Source organism: Bos indicus x Bos taurus, chromosome 1, assembly GCF_003369695.1.
Source record: "Bos indicus x Bos taurus breed Angus x Brahman F1 hybrid chromosome 1, Bos_hybrid_MaternalHap_v2.0, whole genome shotgun sequence".
NCBI lineage: Eukaryota > Metazoa > Chordata > Mammalia > Artiodactyla > Bovidae > Bos > Bos indicus x Bos taurus.
This window is the reverse complement of record NC_040076.1, coordinates 81,805,546-81,832,206: the sequence shown is the minus strand read 5'-3', so window position 1 is coordinate 81,832,206 and position 26,661 is coordinate 81,805,546. Positions and strand designations below refer to the sequence as shown.

At 44.0% G+C, this 26,661-nt stretch overlaps 1 protein-coding gene across 1 annotated transcript in view; it reads right to left on the bottom strand.

Annotated features, from left to right (window-relative positions):
• Nucleotides 1-4,535: 4,535 nt before the first annotated feature.
• C1H3orf70 (chromosome 1 C3orf70 homolog) overlaps nt 4,536-26,661 on the bottom strand; it is a 124,729-nt gene continuing 102,603 nt past the window's right edge. The window contains exon 2 of the mRNA XM_027539116.1: nt 4,536-9,417. Coding sequence (XP_027394917.1) covers nt 8,861-9,417 — 557 coding nt within the window. The 3' untranslated portion in view covers nt 4,536-8,860. The remainder of the gene's footprint in view (nt 9,418-26,661) is intronic.

Below are 26,661 nucleotides of genomic sequence, written 5' to 3'. Positions count from 1 at the left end.
CACGACCTTGGGGAGTCTGCAGGGAGTTGGCCCCACTGGGCCCCGGGGCGGAGCGGGGGGGGTGTTCTGATTCATCAGAGGGTTTGTCCGCGGCCCCTCCCCTTCAGGGCATCGGTGGCATCTTTCTGCCACCAGCCCCTGCACACTCCAGTACTCTCTGAAGCCTTCCCCGCTTTCCCGGGAGAGCAGCAGTTTGACTCGCCTTGTTTCCGCACTTGGGTGTGGTCCTGTCTGCCTCCATGGCTCCTGAGGGCATATGACTGTCTGGTCCACGCCTGCATCTTTCACAGTAGTGCTGAAAGCAGACTGGCTGCAACCATCTTTTAAGTCTCTTTTTAAGGTAAACTTTTTATGGACACAAATGTTCACAAACGACATGTGCAAAGCTGGGTTAATCCATGAAATAAACACACCTGTATAAGCAGCACCCAGATCAAGCAAACAGCAATGACCAGCGCCCAGATGTCCCCTGAATTCTGTTAATCACCTCCCATCCCGAAGTTAGCCGCCATCGTGCAGTATAAAACCATACTTTTGCCTGTTTTGAACTTCATATAAATACATTTACTCTTTTGGAAGTGGTTTTTTTTTTATTCCAATTATGTCTGAGATTTACCCATGTTGTTCATTCTTATTGCCAAGGAGTATCCCATTGTATGAATACACAATAACCTATCCCTTTTATTGTTAATGGATGATTGGGCTGTTTCCAGTACTGTCTTCCTGTCTTTTTGGTGGACACATGTATGCATTTCTGTTGGGTCTAAACTTAGGAGTCATTTTTCAGGGTCAGAGGGCAGGTATAATTAAGATTTTTGAGCATATGCCTGCCTGTGTGAATAAACGAATGTCTCCAGCCTCAAGGACAAAGCCAGTAGCCCCTGTTCCTACCTGACGTCTGTTCCCTCAGAACTCGATGCCACATCCATCGCAAAGGTCAGAATTTGGTGCCGATAATCTTGGAGGGCCAGATTCCAGCCCCTAGCAACCTGGAGGACCTCATGGTTTGCCAGCCCAGCCTCTCCTGTACAAGAATGAGTCAGTCCATCATTCTTCAATATTCCCCCAATCCACCCCCACCTGCAGCAGTGACTTCCTGACTTCCAGTCAGCTTCCTCCGTTCCTCCTCCCCGCCGCCGACCTCGCCATGACGTGTGACTCCCTTCTGAGGCCTCTATCCTGTCAGGCTGACCCTGACACGTGGGGCCCACGTGCTGTGCTGCTGGGCACAGTGACACTGCAGCGCTAGGAATTCGCTGCCTGCTTGCGACTCTTGGGACAGGTGGGTGAGGCTAAATCTCCTGGGGAAGAACCGACCTCTTCAAGACATCCAGGAATCAGTAAGGACCCCCAGTGAATTCTAGTTGGACCCTCTGATGGTGTTCTGATCTCCGGCGACCTACAGAGGTGCCCACTCAAGGCCCCACTCAAGGTTCATGTTCCCTTGGGAAACCCCAGTCCTTCCTACATTCAGTGCAGCTCCTATGTCAAGCTACAGTCACCACTCAACAGTCTAGATTCCCAGCAAAACCAGGCTCTGAAGATCCCTATGAATCCCACGTGGCCTCAGGAAGCCCACCCTCTAGACATACCACAGAACCCCAGACCTGGATCCTCCCAATGGTTCCAGGCCTCACCGTGTGGCCTGTGAGAGCACTGCTGTGGTTCTACCAAGGTCTTCTGCCAATACATGGTGTTCCTACATTTGCTTGATGAATTCTGGCATTAGTTCACACAAGCAGACTCTAAACACAGGGCCGGAACCCTTAGTCTACTACACGGGGCTCTTCCTTGTTTACGGCTGGATCATCAGAGTCGGGCCACAGTCCCCTGGGGTCAGCTGCCCCCAGGAGGCAAGCCTGAGGTAGGTGAGGGCTGGTGCTCACCACAGGAAGCAGCTGGGATCCAAGGCCCCACTTCAGTGAGGCTGGGAGAGAAAGAAGGTAGAAGCCACTAACACCTAAAGTGCTAATTCCCAAGAGGGTTCTTAGATCCAGGGTGGGCCACTCCTGAGCCTGGGTCTCAGCCAAATCCAGGCCAAGGTCAAGCCAGGCTGGGCAGAAAGCTAGAGCAGTGATGCCCAGAGGGCTGGGCTGTGGTTCCTGGATGCCCCTGCCTAGAGCCAGGGCTGGGAAGGGGTGGGGAAGGCTAGGTGTGAGGAGGAGAGAGGCAGGTAAGGGAGAGCAGCAGGAGAGGGCAGGCGTGACTGCAGGGGCTTAACCAGTGAGGGCTAACACCAGCTGGATTTGGATGGACCAAGCTCTGGACCTGCTACCTACCTGCAGATTAGGAGCGACTCACCCGCCTTTACTGTCAGCTTGGCTCCTGGATGCTTCAGCCATGAACTCATGAAGTTATCCTGTCCCACCTGGCACACACAGTTGCTGGGTTTGGCAGGTAAGATGGTGTCTGTGGAAATGCCCTGCTAAATTCCCCTTCAGAGGCTGTGTGGCTTCGAGGATCCACGCCGTTGCACTTTCTGCCATCATCCTGCAGTGACGGTCCAGACCTTCCGGGCATGAATCCTCTGGGAAGCACGCACACTGGGTGATGGCTCGTCGTCGAGAGAGGACTGAAATGTCCCACCAGAGACCTGATCTGCCGTCTCCAAGACCACACGCACAGTTTCGGGCTGGGAACTGAGGACGACAATGAGAAACAAATCCCCTCTCCAACCCACTGGTTCAAAACCCTTCCAGTCATGGGTGGAGGCCTGGACTGGCGTCAGTCCCTGGGGAGGCCAGTGGTTCCAGGACACACAGTCCGCAGCCCAGCCTTCAGCAGCCCCTCCCCCAGGCAGGGGAGCAGGTGGGAAGCTGCCCAGACTCGCGGGATCCCCACTCCCTCCCACAAACCCCCAGCAACATCAGGTTCCACCTGCACTGACTGTCCTGGGACTCAGTATCTTCCAGCTCACAGGGTTTGTTTCTGAGTGTGTAAGTAATTATCAATTCATTCTTTGAAAACTAGGAAAATTCCAAAAAGCAAACAGAAAAACACCATGAATATGCAGGCATGTACTCTTATCTGCCTGGTTTCTGAAGAATTCTGACTTTTAATTGTTTCTCCTTGACCCTCATCCCAGCAGGCCTGAGTCCTAAGGTCCCATCTTACCCCTTCATTCAGCACAGAATCAGAGTGGCACTCCAAGGGTTAAAGGCATTACCAGTTCCCAGTGATTGAAATGTAATGAGGACGAGATGCTAAATTAAAGTTTATTGCAGAATAAAAGTGTGTGTAGTCAGCATCTGTAAGATGCTACAATGAGACGCTTTCTAAAACTTGGCAATACAATTACGTAGTTAAATCAGTAGAATGCACACACAGTTGATGAGATTAGCTGTCTACAGAAGTCATTCTAAAAGATAAGTTATCTTTTGTGAAGGCAGGAAGAGCTAGCCTAGATTCGTGATTAAACACAGAAGCAGCAATGGCCAAATCCAAGCACTGAGATGTCTACAGAAAGATGGCGTGTGTGTGCGCGCAGGCGCTTGTGTGTGCAGTACCCGCGCCCTGGGGGGTGGGGGTGGGGCTCCACGTGGAGCACAGAACAGTGGGAGGGAGGGAGAAGCCTGGCAGCATCTGGATGAGGAAGGGGAAGGTGTCCGCTGGGTCAGGGACAGAAAGGGGACCCTGTGCCCTGCTGCTCGCCCACTGTCTGCCTCCTGGCTCAGCCCCCAAGGTCCTCAGAGCGGGAAGGCCTACAGGAGGAAGCAAAAGGCCCAGCACACGGGCTCCACGGCCAAGGTGACTGGGTTCACATCCAAGTCCCACTTACTTGCAGGCTGCACCACTTTGGGCAAATGTTTACTTCCTGAGGCCTTTTCCTGGTGTGACAGCAAGATGCTGCACCCTCTCCTGGAGGGCTGCTGTGGGGATAACTCAGGAAGCAGGAAGGCAGCTGCATCATTATTACTATGAACAGTGGTATTACTTTTATTACTGATGAACAAATTTATTTAGCACTCCCCATGAGGCTGGTTATTCAGTAAAAGCCAACCCCAAAGCTGCTCTGCTCTTGGTATGAATAAAAAAATCAAGCTCTTGGACCTGCCACGCTGAGCCTTGGTGACCAAGTGACCGGGCCCCAAGGCTCAGCAGGGCAGCGGCCACCCTGGCTGCCAGCCTGCAGTCAGAGCCGTCTTACGTGGAACATGTGAGCTGAATACACAGAGTGCCGCTCTGTGTGAAATAAATCCTATTTGGGAGGGAACGTAATTTTTATTATAAACCTAATGCAGCCAACAAAACAGTTATTTAAAGGGTTCTGGGAGTTATCACTAGTGCTGAGCACTGAGTGTATAATGTACATAATAATAATTATCTGCAATAAGTTTCTGTAAAATTTAAATGGAATAATGATGTAAATGACTTATTTCCTAGTACAAAGTAAGCACTGATATAAATGCTTTCACACTTTCCAAATGAGGTTGTTTTTCATTTAGCTCACATTGTGTTACTATTTAATCAGACAGAACTTCTCCAAAGGTGGGGGTGGGGTGGGGAGGAAGGATATTCCAAAATTCAAAATAGCATATTTGTGCTGGTAAAAAAGGAAAAAATCACGTTTATTTTACAAGGTAGTATTCTCCTAAAGTATTATACAGAGAGGAAAGTTGAGCTGTTTGTAGGAAAACAAGGTAAATTAGAGAACAATCAACATTGTGCTTAAAACTTGAAAATAGACAGGTTTTAAAAATCACACAGTAAGTGAACATTACAAGGTACGAACAGCCTTAGAAGTACATATGAACACCGTGATATGGAAGCTCAGCATTAAAACCGCTAGTGATGATTTGCTTTTAGACTTGTCCAGCCTATGAAGAGGGCACTTCAATCTGAACAGAAAGAACTCAAAGCACGCCAGAGACGGGGCCCTTTCCCAGCACAGCCAATTCTCAATTACCCGTGATAATGAAAGGGAGCAGTGACACAAATTTTCTAAAGGTTAATTATTCCAAAGTTAGTTCTGAGTGCCCTTGTACTCCTGTTTGAATGTGAGAAACACGGACATCCCTGGGACTGACGGCACTGACCGAGAGCACAGAACGCCCACTGCTCGCTCTCCCCTCCTCAAGGGGAAGAGACGAAAGCCGGAAACAACTGGCCTTCTCACTGCACTGACACCTCCTCTGGAGTGGGGGGTAGGGGAAGAAACCAAGAAAGCTTTGGTTTCCTCATGTAAAAATCCAAAACGTGTCAACAAAATTTTGCAAATAAGATGGAATAATAAGTGTTGACAGTATAAATATTTTTTTCTAATTGTGCTTTTTTTCCCCCTTGCCTAAAAGTATTTATACCACCAAAAGTATCTGGGTATTTTGACAGCTTTCTAAATTACCTGGTTGCATCCTACTGCCTAAGTAGAGATATTTGCATAAAAGGAGGTTATGATCAAAGGAACTATGATGGCTCAAACAGGCCAGGAAACAGAGATTAAGAAATAAAACCACCACTCTCAAGATAAAATCAAATCCTAGATCAAATCCAAAAAGGTACTTCAGGAAAACAACTTCATGGTTTTGTTCTGGTTCTGCTGATTTTATTTTTACTGTATTACCTTGAACTACAGGTCGTCCCCTTCCAGGAATGCGGCAGTTTTTCTACAGAGGTTTTTCTCAGATTTGCATTTCAAATCTTGAATATACCTAGATTTTTTATTGTAAAGCTTCCATTGTTAATGTACCAAATAGTTATAACCACTAAAAGCATTTTAATTGCTTTGTTATTTCTCAGAAAAGTCATGAACACATGTGAAACTCGAAAATGCTAAAAGAAATCTTGGTTAGATCAGAAAGCTAAACTCCACACAGTACTTATTTCGTATCTTCTACCTAACAGCTTTTACACCAACTTTCAAAAAGTGGGAATGGTGTCAGTTTTTGACAAAAGCCTGAGAAAGCAGTTTTTCCATTCACACAGCCCACCTCTTTGCCCAGGTGAGCAAAGGTCCAAATGATAAAGCTTTCATATCTCTCAATGTACAAGTATTAATCAAAAGCCTATTTAACATAACTGTGTTCAATGTCTATAATACACACTGCAGTCTAAACATTTTCTAAAGTGCCTATAAATATGCTTATACAAATGAATAATGTAGTATCAGGATTACAGAGAAATTCTTTCATATAATACAGAACAGAATAGGCCTAGAATTGAAGTTGAAACTACGTATTTTTACACCCTTATCAGTTGTTTTGGAATCCAAGCATAAAGAATTCTGGTTCAATCATATATGATTTCAGACAATTATTAATATTAACAGTGATAGCACAAAAAAAAATTCTTGCTTGTGCTTATTTAGAAAAGGCTATTTTGAGATCCAGGAGCATTTTATATTTAGAATCCAATGGGATGTCTCCAATTCTATAAAATTGATAGTAGTAAGTGAATCTTAGTGAGATTTTAATTATAAAGAGTTTGTGCAAGTATTTAAAGTGATTATCAACTAGTGTTAAATCTAAAAATTCCATTAAAATCCTGGCTAATCTGAATGGCAGTTCAGGAGTTTTAAAAAACAGGAACCTAGGCAAAAGTCATAGATATAAATATGAACGGCCCAACCCTGGCACAGCCAGCCTGAAGCGTGGCCCTGAGCCCATGGATTTCCATGGCTTTAGAGACCTGGTGGTTGACCCCAACTATCACCACATGAACAGATGGAGGAGAGAACTAATAGGAACAGTGCAAACAGAGCCTCATATTCCTGTCCAGGGATGAAATGAGCTCACCCACGGCTAGTTGCAGACAGGACCCTGATTGCAGGCGGCCAGTCAGTCCCAGTGGTGCTAAGAGCCCAGAGCAGGGCTCATCAGCCCTTTGTCCCTAAGCCTTTCTCCCCACACCCACCTCTGTCGCCCTCTCCTGGGCCCCGCTGGCCCTGGAGCTCTGGACACCATCTTCTCGGGTTGATGTGTTGACTCTTTATGTTTCAGTAAGTGGGAACTTGATGCTGGCTGCATTCTCACCTGTTAGCACACAAAGTGTTAAGTAACACTGCTTCCAAAGGAATACGCACACTCTGCTTTCTAAACCCTTCAGGATGTTTAGGGCACCTGAACCTAACGAAATGTTCTAGCCAGTCACATGGACTGCACATATAACTAGGAAAGCAGGTTCCGCCTGGAGAGATCTGTGCAGGATGCCAAGTGGAGGCTTCAGGAAAGGACACACAGGCCCCTTCTTGTTTCTTAAAATACGAACTAACGAGACACAGAAGAGTCGCGTCGTGATGCTGACAGGGCACAAGATGACGCCACGAGAGCACACTCATGGAGAGTCAGGGTACAGGAAGTGACTGTCTGTCCCCAGCTTGGATAGTTTAGTTTCATGCGGCCTATTTCAAATTTCCTGGATTCTTAACTGTGCCTCACAGACAGTACATTTGGAGAAGTTACACAAGAACACCTGTTATAAATGGAGATTAGGAGCAAAATTCTGAAGAGAGCTAAATAAGAAAGAATCAGTCACTATTTTATGTGTGTAGGAAAAGAGAACATTTACAATAGCCCATGAATATTACTGTAGTAAAGGGAATGAATATTACACAAAATATTTTCTCCTGACTTAGCAGTGAACTATTTCAACTGTTTTTGCATTGGCATAAAAAATCCATGCATCATACTGAATTCTAATCCATTTCTCACCTAAGCCATTCTAATGCTTCATACAACCAAATGAAGCAGAGTTAATCAAACCTATTAGATTCATTCCTAATCCCTAAAGGACTGCTGTCTTTAGCATTTCCATGCTAACTAAAACTATTATTGATTTTTTTCCCTTAAGACATGAGATGTGGCTGCCTCCTAAATATAATACCTATATAACTTCCTAAAAGTCTCCCGCAGATTTGAACAATTTTAAAAAGCAGGGAGTTGGTGATGGACAGGGAGGCCTGGCGTGCTGCGATTCATGGGGTCGCAAAGAGTCGGACACGACTGAGCGACTGAACTGAACTGAACTGAAAAAGCAGGGAAATGTTGGGGAAGCCACCCCTGAGGCCAGCTCAAATGCTACTCCTTCTCCAGCCAGCCCAAGCCAAGTGCATCTCTGCCTCCCCCGGCTTCCCAGGGCACTCTAGGTCCCCTCACCTGCATGGATTACCTCCCCTAGTAGACTACGGTCCCTTCCTGCTGGGAGTCAGGCCTTATTCATTTCCGTATCCACATAGCACCCTGGAGGGGGGATAGGCATTCAACCTAAGCTGGACTGAGCATGAGACAGATGATGTCATCTCTTCTGGAGCGAGGTCTAGCCCAGCCCCAGGTCATGAAGGGCTGGTTGTGCAGACACTGCTTTAACTGGGGGCTGAGCTGGCCTCCAGGAAGCTGTGGCAACACTGGCCCAGAGCCAGTGCAGATAGCAGAGAGATGAGGAAAGGCCAGAATGGCATGCACCAGAGCACACCCTGGACTGGTCACGTGAACCAGTTTCCCACCAGGACTAGCAGGGCAGCGGTGCTCATCAGCCGCCAGAAGGACTGCCAGAGAGCTGTTCCGCGAAGAACTGGCTATTTACAGAACAGTGTCTCCTTCACTCTGGGATCTCCTCAACCTGATCCATGACGCTCTGTGATCATCGCTTCATCGCTTTCAAAGTTCCCAGTGAAATTAAGGCTGGGTCACAATTCATGACACCAGATGCTACATAGAAAGGAAGTGAAGATACAAAAGAAAACCATTTATAACAAAAGAATGTCTTAGTTATAAGACAAATTTAAAAGTGAAGCTAATCAGCAGACCACTGAACTGCTACGGTTGTTACAGAGGGGTAGAAAACACTGACTGCACTGGACAAAGGGTCCATCGGACAGAAGTACAAAAGCTCAGCATGGAGCAGAGCAGTGGCTTCCTGCCGGGCCTCACACGGTGGTTTCTATTGTTTCAATCACTTCCAGGTCAGACTGCGAGGGGGAAAGAAGGGTGCACTCATCTGGCTCCCAGCTGCTCTCTGGACTGTAATCTTCCTCTGAACTCAGTTCTGCTCCTTCTTCTGTGTCCTCGTCACACGATTCCACATAGTGAGCCCCAATCGCGTTGATCCCAGAGTCCTCGGAACTTGAGGGAGAAGAGCAGTGATCTATTTTTGGTGTATTGCTCTCTTTTGAAATAAAGGCATCGTGTGCAGAGACCTCCTCAGGGCTCATTTTGTGGGAATGTGGCGCCGGCTGCTTCTGCACATAACACATCTTCCCATTAATACATTTAACCTGATAGTTGTCAATAAAGAGGTCTGAGATCATACAGTACCTTGGCGAGTCAGGGGGCAGAGGGGGCTGGAAAACAGACGCGAATTTCAGGAAGTGTTCAGTGAGGGAGACCGAAATCTGAATGGTGTTCGCAGGCTCCCGAGGCTTCGCAGGAATCTCAGTGCTGGGCAGCTGTTCCACAGGGGTCATCGGCTGATACACGTACTTGCCTGTGGGGGGACACAGAAAAGCAACTGAAATCTAAGAGCACTACACCTGTAGGCTAAGGGAGCCATAACGGTTTCTCTCGGAGGACTCGGAATGTTTTTAAAAATATTTCAAAACCATCTCCAAAGAAACTAAAAATAGAATCAACATGGTTACAATCAATCAAAAATTCAGCATGGTACATAAACATCATGGTGTTTTCATCTAAAAACTCAACACACTTTAGAAATCTTAATTTTATATTTGAGTCTTTTTAATGCCTCTGGAGTAGGTGGGTGGATGCTATCATCCTTATTTTCAGGCATCTTGAAATGATTTTCCCATCATACCAGAATAAAGAACATTTACAATATAATGTGGTAAAAACACACTGTAAAATTGTATTGTTGCTATTATTCAGTCATGTTCAACTCTTTGTAACCCCATGAACTGCAGCATGCCAGGCTTCCCTGTCCTTAATCACCTCCTGGAGTTTGCTCAAACTCATGTCCATTGAGTCGGTGGTGCCATCCAACCATCTCATCCTCTGTCATCCCCTTTTCCTGCCTTCAATCCTTCCCAGCATCAGGGTCTTTTCTAGTAAGTCAGCTCTTTGCATCAGGTGGCCAAAGTACTGGAGTTTCAGCTTCAGCATCAGTCTTATTTTATGGTGTAAAATAGTATAATACACCATAAAATAATAAGTCCATTTTATCTTTAGTGATTAGATGCTAATATAGAAACTTAAATGGGCTTCCCTAGTGGCTCACCAGGGAAGAATCCACCTGCCAATGCAGGAGACTCCAGTTCGATCCCTGGATTGGGAAGACAGATGCCCTGGAGAAGGAAACGGCAACCCACTCCATTATTCTTGCATGGGAAATCTCAAGGACAGAGAGCCTGGTGGGCTTCAGTCCAAGGGGTCATAAAAAGTTAAACAGAACTTAGCAAGTAAGCAACAGTAGAAATTTAAAATTTATTAGCAGGATTAGGGAAGACTTTCATTCTTCAGGTTTCTAAATGTAAATCAGAACACATACACACACATATTGCCTATAGGATTGTCCTGGTCACCCTCAGTGGCTGGGGTAAGGTGCAGTGTATGAAATGATCTCTTTTAAAACCCAAAGCTCATCAGTGACCTAAACAGGAGATATTCTCCCTAATGCCAGCTTCACAGGCACAACCTCAGCCAAGCAGAAGTAAAGGCACAGGCAGATGCAGAGAGTGGCCTGCAGAAAATCAAGAAGCTTAGCCCCAAAGCTTCCCTCTGCTCTGAACCCTCAAGTGTCTCTCACAGAATTTATGTGGAAGTGAAACCTAACTGGATCTGTTCCTACTGTCTCTTTCCTCATTTTCTTCACTCAACAGTTAACAAAGCCATCTCTGTATAAAGTGTTAAGAAAATAGAGATGACAATTACCTGTAAGCCTAACCAAAACGATCACATGGATGACAGCTTTGTTTAACTTAATGAAACTATGAGCCATGCGGTGTAGGGCCACCCAAAACAGACGGGTCACGGTGGAGAGTTCTGACAAAACGTGGCCCAGTGGAGAACGGCAAACCACTTCAGCATTCTTGCCTTGAGAACCCCCTAAATAGTCTGAAAAGACAAAATGACATGACACTGAAAGATGAACCCCCCAGACCAGCTGGTGTCCAGTATGCTACTGGAGAAGAGTGGAGAAACAGCTCCAGAAGGAATGAAGAGGCTGAGCCAAAGAAGAAACAATGACCGGTCTTGGATGTGTTCGGCGGTGAAAATAAAGTCTGAGGCTGCGAAGAACAATACTGCACTGAAATCTGGAATGTTAGGTCCATAAATCAAGTAAATTGGAAGAAGTCAAAGAGGAGATGGCAACAGTGAACACTGACACTCAAGCAATCAGTGAACTAAAATGGGCAGCAATGGGAGAATTTAATTCAGATGACCATTGTATCTACTCCCCTGGAGAAGGAAATGGTAACCCACTCCAATATGCTTGCCTGGAAAATCCCATGAACAGAGGAGCCTGGTGGGTTACAGTCTAGGGGGTCGAAAAAGAATCAGACACAACTTAGAGACTAAACAATTTTATCTACTACTGGGCAAGAATCACTTAGAAGAAATGGAGCAGCCCTCATAATTAAAAGAGAGTCTGAAATGCAGTATTTTGGTGCCATCTCAAAAATGACAGAATGATCTAAGTCTCCAAGGCAAACCATTCAATATTACAGTAATCCTAGTCTATGCCCTGAACACTAATGCTGAACAAGCTTAAGTTGAACATTTCTATGAAGTCCTACAAGACTTTCTAGAACTATCACCAAAAAAGATGTCAAATTCATCATAGGAACTGGAACGCAGATCTAGGAAGTGAAGAGATACCTGGAGTCAACGCAAGTTTGGCCTTGCAGTACAAAGTGAAGCAGGGCAAAGACTGAGTTTTGCCAAGAGACTGCACTGGTCTTAGCAAACACCCTCTTCCCACAACACAAGAGATAGACTCTACATATAGACATCACCAGATGGTCATACTGAAATCAGATGGATATTCTTTGCAGCTGAAGGTGGAGAAGCTGTATACAGTCAGTAAAAACAAAACCTGGAGCTGACTGTGGCTCAGATCATGAACTCCTTATTGCAAAACTCAGACAAGTTGAAGAAATTAGGGAAAACCACTAGGCCATTCAGGTATAGCCAGTCCCTCCCATCAGCAAGCTTCCACAAGCTTCTTATCCTTATCCATCACAGGGCAGATGGATTTTTAAATTACACGCAGATTACATCATGCGAAATGCCACACTGGATGAAGCACAAGCTGGAATCAAGACTGCCAGGAGAAATATCAATAACCTCAGATACGCAGATGACACCACCCTAATGGCAGAAAGCGAAGAGGAACTAAAGAGTCTCTTGATGAAAGTAAAAAAGAGTGAAAAGGCTGGCTTAAACTCAACATTCAAAAAACTAAGATCACGGCATTTGGTCCCATCACATCATGGTAAATATGGGGAAACAATGTAAACAGTGACAGATTTTTATTTTCTTGGGCTCCAAAATCACTGCAGATAGTGACTGTAGTCATAAAATTAAAAGACACTTGCTCCTTGGAAGAAAAGCTATGACCAACCTAGATAACATATTAAAAAGCAGACATTACTTTTCCTGACAAAGGTCTGTCTAGTCAAAGCTATGGTTTTTCAAGAAGTATAGATGTGAGAGTTGGATCATAAAGAAAGTTGAGTGCCAAAGAACTGATGCTTTTGAACTGTGGTATTGGAGAAGACTCTTGAGGGTCCCTTAGACTGCAAGATCAAACCACTCAATCCTAAAGGAAATTAGTCCTGAATATTCACTGGAAGGACTGATGCTGAAGCTGAAGCTCCAATACTTTGGCCACCTGATGCAAAGAACTGACTTATTAGAAAAGACCCAGATGGTGGGAAAGAGTGAAGGCAGGAGAGAAGGGGATGACGGAGGATGAGATGGTTGGATGGCATCACCGACTCGATGCACATGAGTTTGAGCAAGCTCTGGGAGTTGGTGATAGACTGGGAAGCCTGGCGTGCTGCAGTCCATGAGGTAGCAAAGAGTCAGAAAGGACTGAATGAATGAACTAACTGATTAAGGTATGACCTAAATCTAATCCCTTATGATTATACAGTGGAAGTGACAAACAGATTCAAGGGATCAGATCTGATACAGTGCCTGAAGAACTATGGACGGAAGTTTGTAACACTGTAGAGGAGGTGGTGATCAAAACCATCCCAAAGAAAAAGAAATGTAAACAGGCAAAATGGTTGTCTAAGGAGGCCTTATAAATAACTGAGAAAAGAAGAGAAGCTAAAGGCAAAAGGAGAAAAGGAAAGATATATCCATCAGAATGCAGAGTTCCAAAGAATAGCAAGGAAGAGATAAGAAAGCCTTCCTAAGTGAACAATGCAAAGAAATAGAGGAAAACAACAGAATGGAAAAGACTAGAGATCTCTTCAAGAAACTCAGAGGTACCAAGGGAACATTTCATGCAAACTTGGGCACAATAAAGGACAGAAATGGTATTGAACTAACAGAAGCAGAAGAGATTAAGAGGTGGTAAGAACACACAGAAAAACTGTACAAAAAAGATCTTAATGACCCAGATAATCACAATGGCATGGTCAATCACCTAGAGCCAGAGTGTGAAATCAAGTGGGCCTTAGGAAGCATTACAACAAACAAAGCTAGTAGAGGTGATAGAATTCCAGTTGAGCTATTTCAAATCCTAAAAGATGATGCTGTGAAAGTGCTGCATTCAATATGCCAGCAAACTGGGAAATTCAGCAGTGTCCACAGGACTGGAAAAGGTCAATTTTAATTCCAATCTCAAGAAAGGGCAATGCCAAAGAATGTTCAAATTACTGCACAACTGCACTCATTTCACATGCTAGCAAGATAATGGCTCAAAATTTTTCAAGCTAGGCTTCAACAGTACATGAACCAAGCACTTCCAGATATACAAGCTAGATTTAGAAGAGGCAGAAGAACCAGAGATCAAATTGCCAACATCCATTGGATCGTAGGAAAAGAAAGAGAATTCTAGAAAAAACATCTACTTCTGCTCCAATGACTACACTAAAGTCTTGGTCTGTGTGGATCACAACAAACTGTGGACAATTCTTAAAGAGATGGGAATCCTAGACCACTTCACCTGTCTCCTGAGAAACCTGTATGTAGGTCAAGAGTAACAGTTAGAACTGGACATGGAACAATGGACTGGTTCAAAATTGGTAAAGGAGTTTGTCGAGGCTGTATATTGTCACCCTGCTTATATAACTTATATGCAAAGTACATCATGTGAAATGCCAGGCAGGATGAAGCTCAAGCTGGAATCAAAAGACTGCCAGGAGAAATATCAACAATCTCCGATATGCACATGACACCACCCTAATGGCAGAAAGAAAAGAGGAACTAAAGAGCCTCTTGATTAAGTTGAAATAGGAGAGTGAAAAATCCGACTTAAAACTCAACATGCAAAAGACTAAGATCATGGCATCCTGTCCCATCACTTCACAGAAAACAGATGGGGAAAAATGGAAACAGTAGCAGATTTTCTTTTCTTGGGCTCCAAAATCACTGTGGACGGCGACTGTAGCCATGAAGGTAAAGATGCTTGCTCCTGGAAGAAAAACTATGACAAACCTAGAGAGTGTATTAAAAAGCTGAGACATCACTTTGCCAACAAATGTCTGTATAGTCCAAGTTATGGTTTTTCCAGTAGTCATGTAAGGGTGTTAAGACTGGACCAGAAAGAAGGCTTATCACCAAAGAATCGATGCTTTCTAACTATGGTGTTGGAGAAGACTCAGGAGTCCCTTGCGTAGCAAGGAGATCATATCAGTGAATCCTAAAGAAATCAACCCTGAATATTCATTGGAAGGACTAATGCTGAAGCTGAAGCTCCAATACTTTGGCCACCTGATGTGAAGAGCCAATTCACTGGAAAAGACCATGGGCAGGTCTTTTTTTTTTTCACTTTTTTCCCCAGTGAATTCACTGGGAAAGATTGAGGGCAGGAGAGGAAGAGGGCAACAGAGGATGAGATGATTGGATGGCATCACTGACTCAATGGACATGAGTTTGAGCAAACTCCAGGAGATACTGAAGGACAGGGAAGCCTGGCGTGCTGCAGTCCACTGGGTTGCAGAGTCACACAATGACTGAGCGACTGAACAACAACAAAATATAGTATGATTTAAAAATATAAATCTGGAAGAAAAAAGTACTAAAAGTCCTAGAGACTAAAGCCACAAATGTGGGCACCACCCTGGGCTTATTGCTAGTGTAACTGATTCATCAGTCAGTCCATGTGATATCTTCCATGCATACTCATGACTGTTTTTTAACCTTCGTGATGTCGCTATTTTGGACCAGATAACCCTTTGTGGAGGGGCTGCCCCTGGCACTGTAGGATGCTTGGCAGCATCCTTGGCCTCTACCCACTAGATGCCAATAGAACCTCCTCCCTGGGCTGACACCAAAAATGTCTCCAGTTGTTGTCACATGCTCCTGGAGGCAAAATAACCCTTGTTTAGAACTGCTGGTTTATGACCTTCTCATGAGCATCTCTTTGTAGGCAAATCACTCACTGTGCTCTGCTCCCATCTGTTTTAGTTCTCCATCAAATTGAAAGTTCTAGAATAGGGATCACATTTATAAGGAAAACTACCTTAGATTCCTGAAGAGAAACTTTAGATCAGACAGGTAAACAGCAAACTGTGCCAGAGACAGTATGACATCACTCATGTATTAAGATCAATCAAGCCTGCCTGTATTTTTTACCTCTGTTTCTTGGCTCCTGTATACAAAAGTAGGCTTAGATGCCACAACTTCTTTGTAATTACATTATTCTAAAAATACACTGGGTTTCCTTCTGGAGTAAGGGAACTTCTCTGGATATCCAGCGCTCTCACTGCCAAGGGTCTGAGTTTAGTCCCTGGTCAGGGAACTAGATCCTGCATGCTGCACAGTGCAGCCAAGAAACAAAAACAAAAAAAAATTAATTTGGGGATAAAACTGTTAAACCTTTGGGGTCCCAGGTCTGCTTCCAAGCCTGGATATATTTCACACAAATCCTACGGTTACCAAAAATACAAGCAAAAAGAACCATCATGCTTGCTTGGGAAGCTGTTTTAAATATATCAGGAATCTTCAATACTGTTATCTGTAAAGGAGGGCATTACTCCTGGTCAGGCAAAGTTCAAGTCAGGCAAGATCTAACAGTTTGTTATGGCAGGACCTCTGGCTCTAAGCAGAGAGAGCAAAAAGGCAGACCTTCAAGCCTCACCTCTGATCCACCAGCCCCAGGACTAGAGAAAGATGAGGTTGGGCGGGCGACAGAGAAGGAACTGGGAGAATTTAAGGGCCTACTGTCCACAGAGTGGTGAACTCAACACCTGAAACGGCAGTTTGGTCTTTTCATTCCTTGGCTGGTAGACTGGTGGTTACTGAGTTCAGGAGGCTGCGGATGGCAGATGCTCAAGAAATGCTTGTTGCAGATGCTGACTGAACACATTCTGGCCCAAGTAACCTCTGAGTTAGTCACCCACTTGTTACGGCATAAGAGGATCTTAAGATCCTGAGGGACCAGGGCTCTGCCTCATCCAAAGGTGGAGGGCATCCTGCAGCCTGACCATCTGCCCAGCCTCTGCCCAGCCTGACCCATCTGCCCAGCCTGACCCATCTGCCCAGCCTCTCCTACTCTCACTCACCCTCCTTGCCGCCTCCACCCATTAACCCTCCTCTGTGTTTCTTCATAATTTGCTTTTATTTTTCCTCGGTTCTTCTACCTGTTACTCTCTCTAATCCTCTCTCCTCCGAAGTACCATTTTTCTTTCTTGAAGTGTAGTAAGAGAAATGCAGCCTGGAGAGAAAGGTGTATGCTGCATTCCAGATAACATTTTCTTCTACAAGTTACACCTACTAAATGTGCTTATTCAGAGCTGGAATGACAGCCTGTTATCCGGTGATGTAGGGGTACAATGCAAAAACGCGGGCAGAGAAGGGGTTTCTGGCCACTTAGCCAGGAAACTCAATAACCACTGTATTCTCTGAACAACAATCTTAATGAAAGGTTTACTGTGTTATTTAAAGAAAAAAATGGATACAAACTATTAAAACTTAAATCCCTAAAAGGAAAGATACTCAAAGACAACAGAGCTTGGAGAAGAGAAAAGGAGAGAGAGAGAGAAAAGAATCTAGATACCACAGTGACCCAACATTCCACCTCTGGGAACACACCCAGAAGAACTGAAAACAGAGTCTGGAAGAGACATCTGCACCATACTCCTGGCAGTGTTATTTGCAATAACCAAAAAAGGTGGAAGCCACCTGAGGGTCCACACCAATGGATGGCTGGATAAACAAGATATACAATGTGATGCTCTTCAGCCTCAGAGAGTAAGGAAAACCACACCATAATGTGGATGAACCCTGAGGACACCATGTTACGTGAAACAGGCCAGTGACAAAAATACAAACACTTTATGATTCCAGTTATATGAGTCACCTTCAGTTCAGTTCAGTCACTCAGTCATGTCCGACTCTTTGTAACCCCATGAATCGCAGAATGCCAGGCCTCCCTGTCCATCACCAACTCCTGGAGTTCACTCAGACTCACGTCCATCGAGTCAGTGATGCCATCCAGCCATCTCATCCTCTGTCATCCCCTTTTCCTCCTGCCCCCAATCCCTCCCAGCATCAGAGTCTTTTTCCAATGAGTCAACTCTTCGCGTGAGGTGGCCAAAGTACTGGAGTTTCAGCTTTAGCATCACTCCTTCCAAAGAACACCCAGGACTGATCTCCTTTAGAATGAACTGGTTGGATCTCCTTGCAGTCCAAGGGACTCTCAAGAATTTTCTCCAACACCACAGTTCAAAAGCATCAATTCTTCAGCACTCAGCCTTCTTCACAGTCCAACTCTCACATCCATACATGACCACAGGAAAAACCATAGCCTTGATTAGACGAACCTTTATTGGCAAAGTAATGTCTCTGCTTTTGAATATGCTATCTAGGTTGGTCATAACTTTCCTTCCAAGGAGTAAGTGTCTTTTAATTTCATGGCTGCAGTCACCATGTGCAGTGATTTTGGAGCCCCCCAAAATAAAGGTTGACACTGTTTCCACTATTTCCCCATCTATTTCCTATGAAGTGATGGGACTGGATGCCATGATCTTCATTTTCTGAATGTTGAGCTTTAAGCCAACTTTTCACTCTCCACTTTCACTTTCATCAAGAGGCTTTTGAGTTCCTCTTCACTTTCTGCCATAACGGTGGTGTCATCTGCATATCTGAGGTTATTGATATTTCTCCCGGCAATCTTGATTCCAGATTGTGTTTCTTCCAGTCCAGTGTTTCTCATGATGTACTCTGCACCTAAGTTAAATAAGCAGGGTGACAATATACAGCCTTGATGTACTCCTTTTCCTATTTGGAACCAGTCCGTTGTTCCATGTCCAGTTCTGTTTCTTCCTGACCTGCATACAGATTTCTCAAGAGGCAGGTCAGGTGGTCTGGTATTCCCATCTCTTTCAGAATTTTCCACAGTTTATTGTGATCCACACAGTCAAAGGCTTTGGCATAGTCAATAAAGCAGAAATAGATGTTTTCCTGGAACTCTCTTGCTTTTTCCATGACCCAGCGGATGTTGGCAATTTGATCTCTGGTTCCTCTGCCTTTTTTAAAACCAGCTTGAACATCTGGAAGTTCACGGTTCACGTATTGCTAAAGCCTGGCTTGGATAATTTTGAGCATTACTTTACTAGCGTGTGAGATGAGTGCAATTGTGCGGTAGTTTGAGCATTCTTTGGCATTGCCTTTCTTTGGGATTGGAATGAAAACTGACCTTTTTCAGTCCTGTGGCCACTGCTGAGTTTTCCAAATTTGCTGGCATATTGAGTGCAGCACTTTCACAGCATCATCTTTCAGGATTTGAAACAGCTCAACTGGAATTCCATCACCTCCACTAGCTTTGTTCGTAGTGATGCTTCCTAAGGCCCACTTGACTTCACATTCCAGATGTCTGGCTCTAGGTGAGTGATCACACCACTGTGATTATCTTGGTCGTGAAGATCTTTTTTGTACAGTTCTTCTGTGTATTCTTGCCACCTCTTCTTAATATCTTCTGCTTCTGTTAGGTCCATACCATTTCTGTCCTTTATCGAGCCCAAATTGCATGAAATGTTCCCTTGGTATCTCTAATTTTCTTGTGGAGATCTCTAGTCTTTCTCATTCTGTTGTTTTCCTCTATATCTTTGCAGTGATCGCTGAGGAAGGCTTTCTTATCTCTTGCTATTCTTTGGAACTCTGCATTCAGAGTCACCTAGAATAGTCAAATTCACAGAGAAAGGAAGTGGAATGGTCTTTTCCAGGGGCTTAGGGGTAAGAAGGTGTGGGGAGTTGTTGTTTCAGAGGGATAGTTTTGGTTCCAGTTCTGCAGCATAAAAAGAATTCTGGAGATGGATGTTGGCAATGGTTGCACAACACTATGAATGTACTTAATACTGCTGTACTGTATACTAAAAAATGGTTATGATGGCAAACATTATGTGCCTTTTAGTATAATTTAAAATAATAATCAGTATGATTTACTCTATTAGCAGACTGAGGATAAAAATCTGTATGATGAAGAATATGAAGAATTCTTACAACTCAAAACCAGGAAAAATAACCCAATTTTTTAAAAGCAGGTTAGCTAGACAAGGGCAACAGGAGTGATCCTTGTGGTGATGGGAATGCTTGTACCTTGATTACACCACTGTCAGCATCTCAGTTATGATGCTACACCACTGTGTTACAACTACTGTTGCCACTGGGTAAAGGATACATGGGCGCTCTCTCTGTATTTTTCTTACAACTGCATGTGAATCTATAATTTTTTCAAGATAAAAAAGTATAATTGAAAACAATGAGGGAAAAACACCATCACTGAGGTGACGCTGTGCCCTTTCCATCATGTAGGACTGTAGCAGGAGGGACGCTATGGACAGGTCTCATGACAGATGGTGTTAACTTGGAACACTTGTTTAAATGTGGTATTTGTCTAGGTTTCCCCACTGTAAAGTTAGTTCTTGTCTCTTTGTAGTGTTAAGTATCTTGTGAAGAGATATTTCAAGACTATTCAAATATCCTGCTTCTCATCATACCTCCATCTATGAATTTCAGCAGACATACATACATATGTGGGTGTGGTCTGCAACAGTCATACTGTGGTGGCTGCCAAACAGTGATTTTCTATTTCCATCATTTCTTCTATGTTTACTAATGAGAATTCTACCCTGGCAGGAGCTGCTCCTTCTCCCTCATTTATTTATTCAAATGTATTCAACTGAAATGTATTCAATTATTTACTCATAGAAGCATGGACTCACAGATATTTATTTTTTCTAGAGATTGTAATCCGTTACTACTATTACTTATTTTGTTGTTCAGACTATCCCAGACTTAGCTGTTACAAGCTCCTTTCAGTTAGCCCCTGTGTCATTTCAACATGCCCATATTTTCATGACAACTTCCTCATTTTGTGACATCCTAAGAAGTTACTGGCTTCCCCTGGCCCAGTCATGGAATCAGCCATTTCTCCAAAGAGCCCTAACTCCTTTCTTAAGAACTTACACATTCTTAAGCTTATTCTCAAAATACTCCTGTGAAGTAGAATCTTAGTTTGCCAAAGACTCATTCAGTCACTCACAAAATTCATCCATAGGAAAGTGAGGACTAAACCTCATTACACTATTTAACACTCATTTTTAAAAATAATATAAGAAGGGACTTCCTTGGAGGTCCAGTGGCTAAGACCGTGCTCTCCGGGCCCGGGTTCCATCCCTGGTCAGAGGGCTAGATCCCACATGCTCCACTGTTAGCACAAGATCTCACGTGCCTCACCAAAGATCAGAAGATCCCATGTGCTGCAACTAAGACCCAGCACAGGCAAATAAACAGTGTGTTTAAAAAATAATAAGAAATCAAATAATATAAGAATTAAAAATAAACTTCATAACCCAATTAATTTATCTGGGATCTTTTTCAAGGGAGCTGAAATCACATTCTCAATAATGAAACTAATCACAATAGGTTTCTGTGATCACTAAGTAAAAAATAAATTCTGAATATGTTCTTTTCAGGAAACCTGGTTCAAAGTCTTGGTTCATAATTTTTCTGCTTATTCTTCCCAATGGTGTTTAGCAATAGTATGTAGTACATACTGTTTCCACAATGACTCAACGAGACCCTAAAAAAGATTTATGTTTTCATCCTGGTGGAGCCGGGGGAGGATGAGTGGGAGGGGAGACTTAATTACTTTCTCAAACTCATGTAATAAGTCAGAGGTCAGTTCCAGGACCCAAGCCTTATGACATCCTGTGTTCTTTCTTCATGAGAATACTCATTTTAAAAAATTATTTTATTTATTTTAATTGGAGGATAATCAGTTTACAATATTGTGATGGTTTTTGCATACATCGACATGAATCAGCCATGGGTACACACGTGTCCCACCATCCTGAACGCAACTCCCTCCTCACCCCATCCGTCTGGGTTGTCCCAGGGCACCAGCTTTGGGTACCCTGCTTCATGCATCAAATTTGCACTGGTCATCTATTTTACACATGGTAATACAAATGTTTCAATGCTATTCTCTCATATACTCATTTTTAATTAATAAGATTTACTTAATGCTCATTAGTTTATACTGTCATTCTCCACCATTAACTTCAGCTAATACTCCAATTTGTAGCAGGGTAAATACATTTCCTTGAAGGCATTTCTTTTGGTTTTAGAGCACAAAGTGGGGTAAGGGATGTAAAAAATGATTTATATAGCCCCTTAAGCTGTTGTACGTACTTTGTTAAACTATTTTTTTAGGAGCAGTTGCACATTTTGATTCTTTAAAAAAAAAAAAAAAAAAAAAAAGACCCTCTGGGGGCAATGAGAGTTTTGCTTTTACAGACAGTTTTATGACTGTTAAATGTGTGTCCCCTTGACACATGAAGAACACTGCTCTCAGGGAATGCAAAGTGATTTTAAAATTAGCCTAAGCAAAACATAATTAAAAAGGTAAATCTACTGAAAAAAATTGAGTGGCCTAAGGGAAATTGCATCCACAGTTTGGTTCTTTGATTTTATATAGTGAATCACAGAATGCTTAATTTAGTCCCAAGGGCAATCATTATATTGAAAGCAATATTAAATAATCTTATCCAGCTATTTCAGCCATGTGCATTATTTACTTAGTTATGTAGCATATCATAAGCTAAAAGCAGAAGAACCTAACATTTATTATAACCAATATTTTTTTGTGGCCTCACCCTCCTCCACCATGCTCCACTAGCAATCAATATACCAATATTTTTGTATATCAATCTATAAGAACAATAAAGTTCATATACAGCTCAATATATTGAAGTCCCCAATCAGAAATTTATGCAAGATCCTAGTTTCTTCATTTTTCAAATTGTGTAAGCTTCAGTGTGGTGGAACATATACTAATGTAAAGCAAAATCCTAGTGAGACAGAGCACCAGAGCATGGTTTATTTACTTATTTAACCAATTTACTGACTACCACCTTCCCTAGTGGCTCAGATGGTAAAGAATCTGCTTGCAATGCAATGTGGGAGACCTGGGTTCAACCCCTGGGTTGAGAAGATCCCCTGGAAGAAGGAGTGGCAACCCACTCGAGTATTCTTGCAGGGAAACCTGGTGGCTACAGCCTATGGGGTCTCAGAGAGTTGGACAAAATGACTGAGCAACTTAACACTTTCACTTTGGGCTTCCCTGGTGGCTCAGACAGTAAAGCATCTGCCCGCAATGCGGGAGACCTGGGTTCGATCCCTGGGTCGGGAAGATCCCCTGGAAAAGGAAATGGCAACCCACTCCAGTACTCTTGCCTGGAAAATTCCATGGATGGAGGAACCTGGTGGGCTACAGTCCATGGGATGGCAAAGAGTCTGACACGACTGAGCAACTTATCACTTAAAATGTGCAGTCATGCTTTAAGTGGCTTCCAGTCAAAGTGCAGGGAGAAAATAAAACATAAAGTAAAAATAAGGGCTTCTCTCGTGGCTCAGATGATAAAGAATCTGCCTGCAATGCCAGAGACCCGGGTTCAATCCCTGAGTCAGGAAGAGCCCCTGGAGAAGGGAATGGCTACCCACTCCAGTATTCTTGCCTGGAAAATCCCACTGAGAGGAGCAGCCTGGCGGGTTACACCAGTTGAGTAAAGTTGTGAGGATGCAGGGCCTTCGCCATGCCGCGATATAGGATTCCAGACTTCACAGGGGGCTTGTACCTGGATGTTAAAGGACACGCACCTGTGGAGCAGCAAGTGGGACTGCTCCAGGCCATGTCCAGAGCCAGAACATGTAGCTGGCATGTGGGTTCACAGGGCCAACCAAGAGAGCAAAGGAGGATGAAGTCCGTGAGGAAGACAGAGGCTGGATGGGGCTTGGAATGCAAGGCCAAAGGGTTTGTGTTTTCCTGAGGAGACAAGTAATAACGACAAAAGAGGAATCAGAGAACTCAGTCGGGTAAAGATGTGCAGAGGGACTGGAAAGAGAAGAGAGGGGCGGTTAAAGGGAGGCTACTGTGGGTTTTCAAGCATGACATCTGACTGAAGTCACCTGGATCAGAGCAGGAAGGAACCCAGGAGACGTTCCTAAAAGGTGACAGACCCTGGGGGCTCATGGGCAAGGACTGGGGAGCCCACTGCACCTGGATTTGCATCCCAATCTGCTAGTACTGGTTGCCCAACCTTTACCAAATCATTCAAGTGCCCTGCTTTCCACTTCCTCGGGGTAAAGCGGTGAGTGCTCTCTCCCTTCTAAAGCACTGACTCAGTGTCAGGCACACCGCAGACTTTCCACCACTGGTGCTGCTTGTAGAAGACAGGAGCTGCCTGCAGGTCTCCAAGCCCCTTGAGAGGCTTCCCAGCCTTGCTTTCTGCTCACTTCCATTTCTGTCTGCTCCATTCATGGGACAGGTGCAGATAAAGCTAGTCTGAAGCACAAATCAGACTTCGGCAACCAAGCTACCACCCTCTCTGGGTTGGTTTCACACTCAGATCTGGAGTTAAGGCAAACTGGTGAGAGAAGGAGTGGAAGACGTGCAGGAAGGATCATGCAGCAGCCGACACAGGGTAGGAGCCCTCACCAACAGACCTCCACAGTCCACATGCTCTGGGCCACGATTCTGACACCCTGAAGTGTGGGCAGCTGGTACGGTGAGGCCTGCCTTAAAAATAACATTTCTGGAAGTGCCATAAACCAACAACAGAGAGAGAAGCTCTTCCCCACATTTACCAAGTTAGAGCAGTCAATCTGAAGAGAGACAAGATGAAGCCTCTATCCCTTCTGAAATTATGTTTAGTCCTACCTGAAGTCACATCTTCTGATGTGAGGGGCAGATATATGTCCAAAACAATTTTGTGTATTTTAGTAAGTAACTACCATGAACGACTAGGGGTAAAGAAAAGTGTAAAATACATCCCTCCTAGGATCCAATTCAGGTCACGCAAACGTGTGCAAGCACAAGAGGAAAGAGAAGTATTAAGTCAGAAAGTATTCACTATATACAGTGCAGGAGCCCAGAGAAAAGTGAGGGCTGGAAGGGTTGAGAAACACGGAATGTACACTTAAGAGCGAGGGCTTGGACAAAAGGAAGTAAAGTGGCAGGCTCTGTGAGAAATCCAGAGGTGGGCGAAGCATGGGATGTCTGAGGCACGGTGCAGTGAACAGCCTGACTGCAACAGAGGCGCTCTCGTCACTGAGACCAGTCCCAGCACCCAGGTAATCTGGAAGGAGCTGTGTTCACCACTGTACCACCAATGCCACCCAGACAATCTGGAGAGAGCAGGACCCTTCCCTTGCCAAGGAAGACTGGATACCGTAAGAGCCACTCTGCTGAATAAACTGACACAATGGAACTCCTTGAATCTGCAGACACAGACAATTCCAGTTGGGAAAGAGACTCTTGTAGGACCAGAGAGTTCAGAAACATCCAACAGGCAAGTCTGGCTATAACAGGCCATAGGCGGGAAAAAAAAAAAGCAAACAAAAAAGGCAGAGATTGAGAAGTCTCTTAGGCTTCCAGTCCCTTTCGAGGGCAAATAAGGGTTTCATGGGGCAAATATGTCTGAGACATTCTACTCACCCACTGGGAGCTGTTCTGTAGAGCTGGTTTTAATATAGTAATTGATTAGAAAAGGGATGGCTCAGGGAGTCTTCTAAGGATGGGTGACTGAGGGGGAAATAAAACATGCAAGCCATAGGTTCAGAAAGAAAAAGATGGCTGCTGAGAGAGCACACAGAGCCTCAACCAGTATGTGTCACATCTGCACTTGGCAGCACAGGAGAACTCTGGGAGAAAAGCTTGATGGAGGGAGAGAGGAACAAGGAGAAAGGTGGCTGATTGTGTATCATTACAAGCTAAGGAAAGTTGCGTGAGTTACCTCCCTTTTTCTGTCTGAAGATAAGACGATGGTGATGATAATCATTACCTTTGATTTCTTTATAACAAGCCTTGGCCTTACTGGCATCTTAGTAAACCATCTCAGTTTCCTACCTTTCTCTGCAAAAATCAATAGTGGATGGGTTCAATTACCAGACTGGACAACAGATATCTAAAATTTCAAATAGAAAAAAACTGAGAACAAAAAAGTTTCCAATGGAAGGCAGCACAAGTGGAGACTGAGAGCATGAAGACTCCAGGGCAGTTTCTGCCATTTTGCTAGCACACAGCTGTGTTCTACAGACCCCCCAAGTAAGTTGTTAGCAGCCATTAATCCAATGGACAGGTATTCCTGACAGTCTAAAGCTACACTAAGGGAAATAGTATAAGACATCTGCCACATTTATCTATTGATCTGGGGATAAAATGTTCAGAAATACACAAGAAAAGAATGCTAACCAGTCAACCTGATCTAAGAAAAGTACAATCTTGAAGCATCTGTGCTCTGCACAGGGGCTCAGTAGGGACTCAGTAGGTGTTTACTGAATGTAAAACAATACATCTTTGTTAAAGGTTATTTTTGTAAGAAACGTGTCTGTATGTTAGTCAAGAACATCATTTTCAAATTTATACAAACCAACATGGCATTCTGGAACTTTTTCTTAGTCACAATAATAAAACACATTCTAAGTATCAATGAGATTTAATTTAAAATCAAACTATTAACATTTACATAATTGCTACACTCTCAAGGTAGGTTGGGAGTAGCATTCAGTACCTTTATGAATGAGAGCAGAACATCGTGGCTGGCGAAGTACAGTAGAGCTCTTCCCTGAAGCCTGGAATACAACTGCCTACAAAGAGGACAATGGAGAGAGACAGGAAGAGAGTGGCCCTGCCTGTAAAGCATGTAGAACACAAAAGAACCATCTGAGAAAAGAAATCCTCAGTACATGTGATGTCCTAGACATAACTGGACCATGCAGGAGCAGCAGGGGAAGTAATCCTTTCCAATCAACACCATGCTTAGCACTATGCAAGCTTTACAGCTATTTGCCCACATTGTGTGTGGTCATTTATGACGAGAGAGGCTATCTGCATGGGTTCAGCTTTAGGATACAACAATGAGATTTGATAACATGATAATGAATGCAGATTTTCAAGGCTGAATAAGATTTCTCTGGGTTTGATGAGTTTTTCAAATTATCACTTGAATTTACAAGGAAAAAAAAATGTACCATCATCAAAAATATCTCCCCTGCACAGAAACAAAGCCACAGGCCTCTGGGGACTAAACGGTGG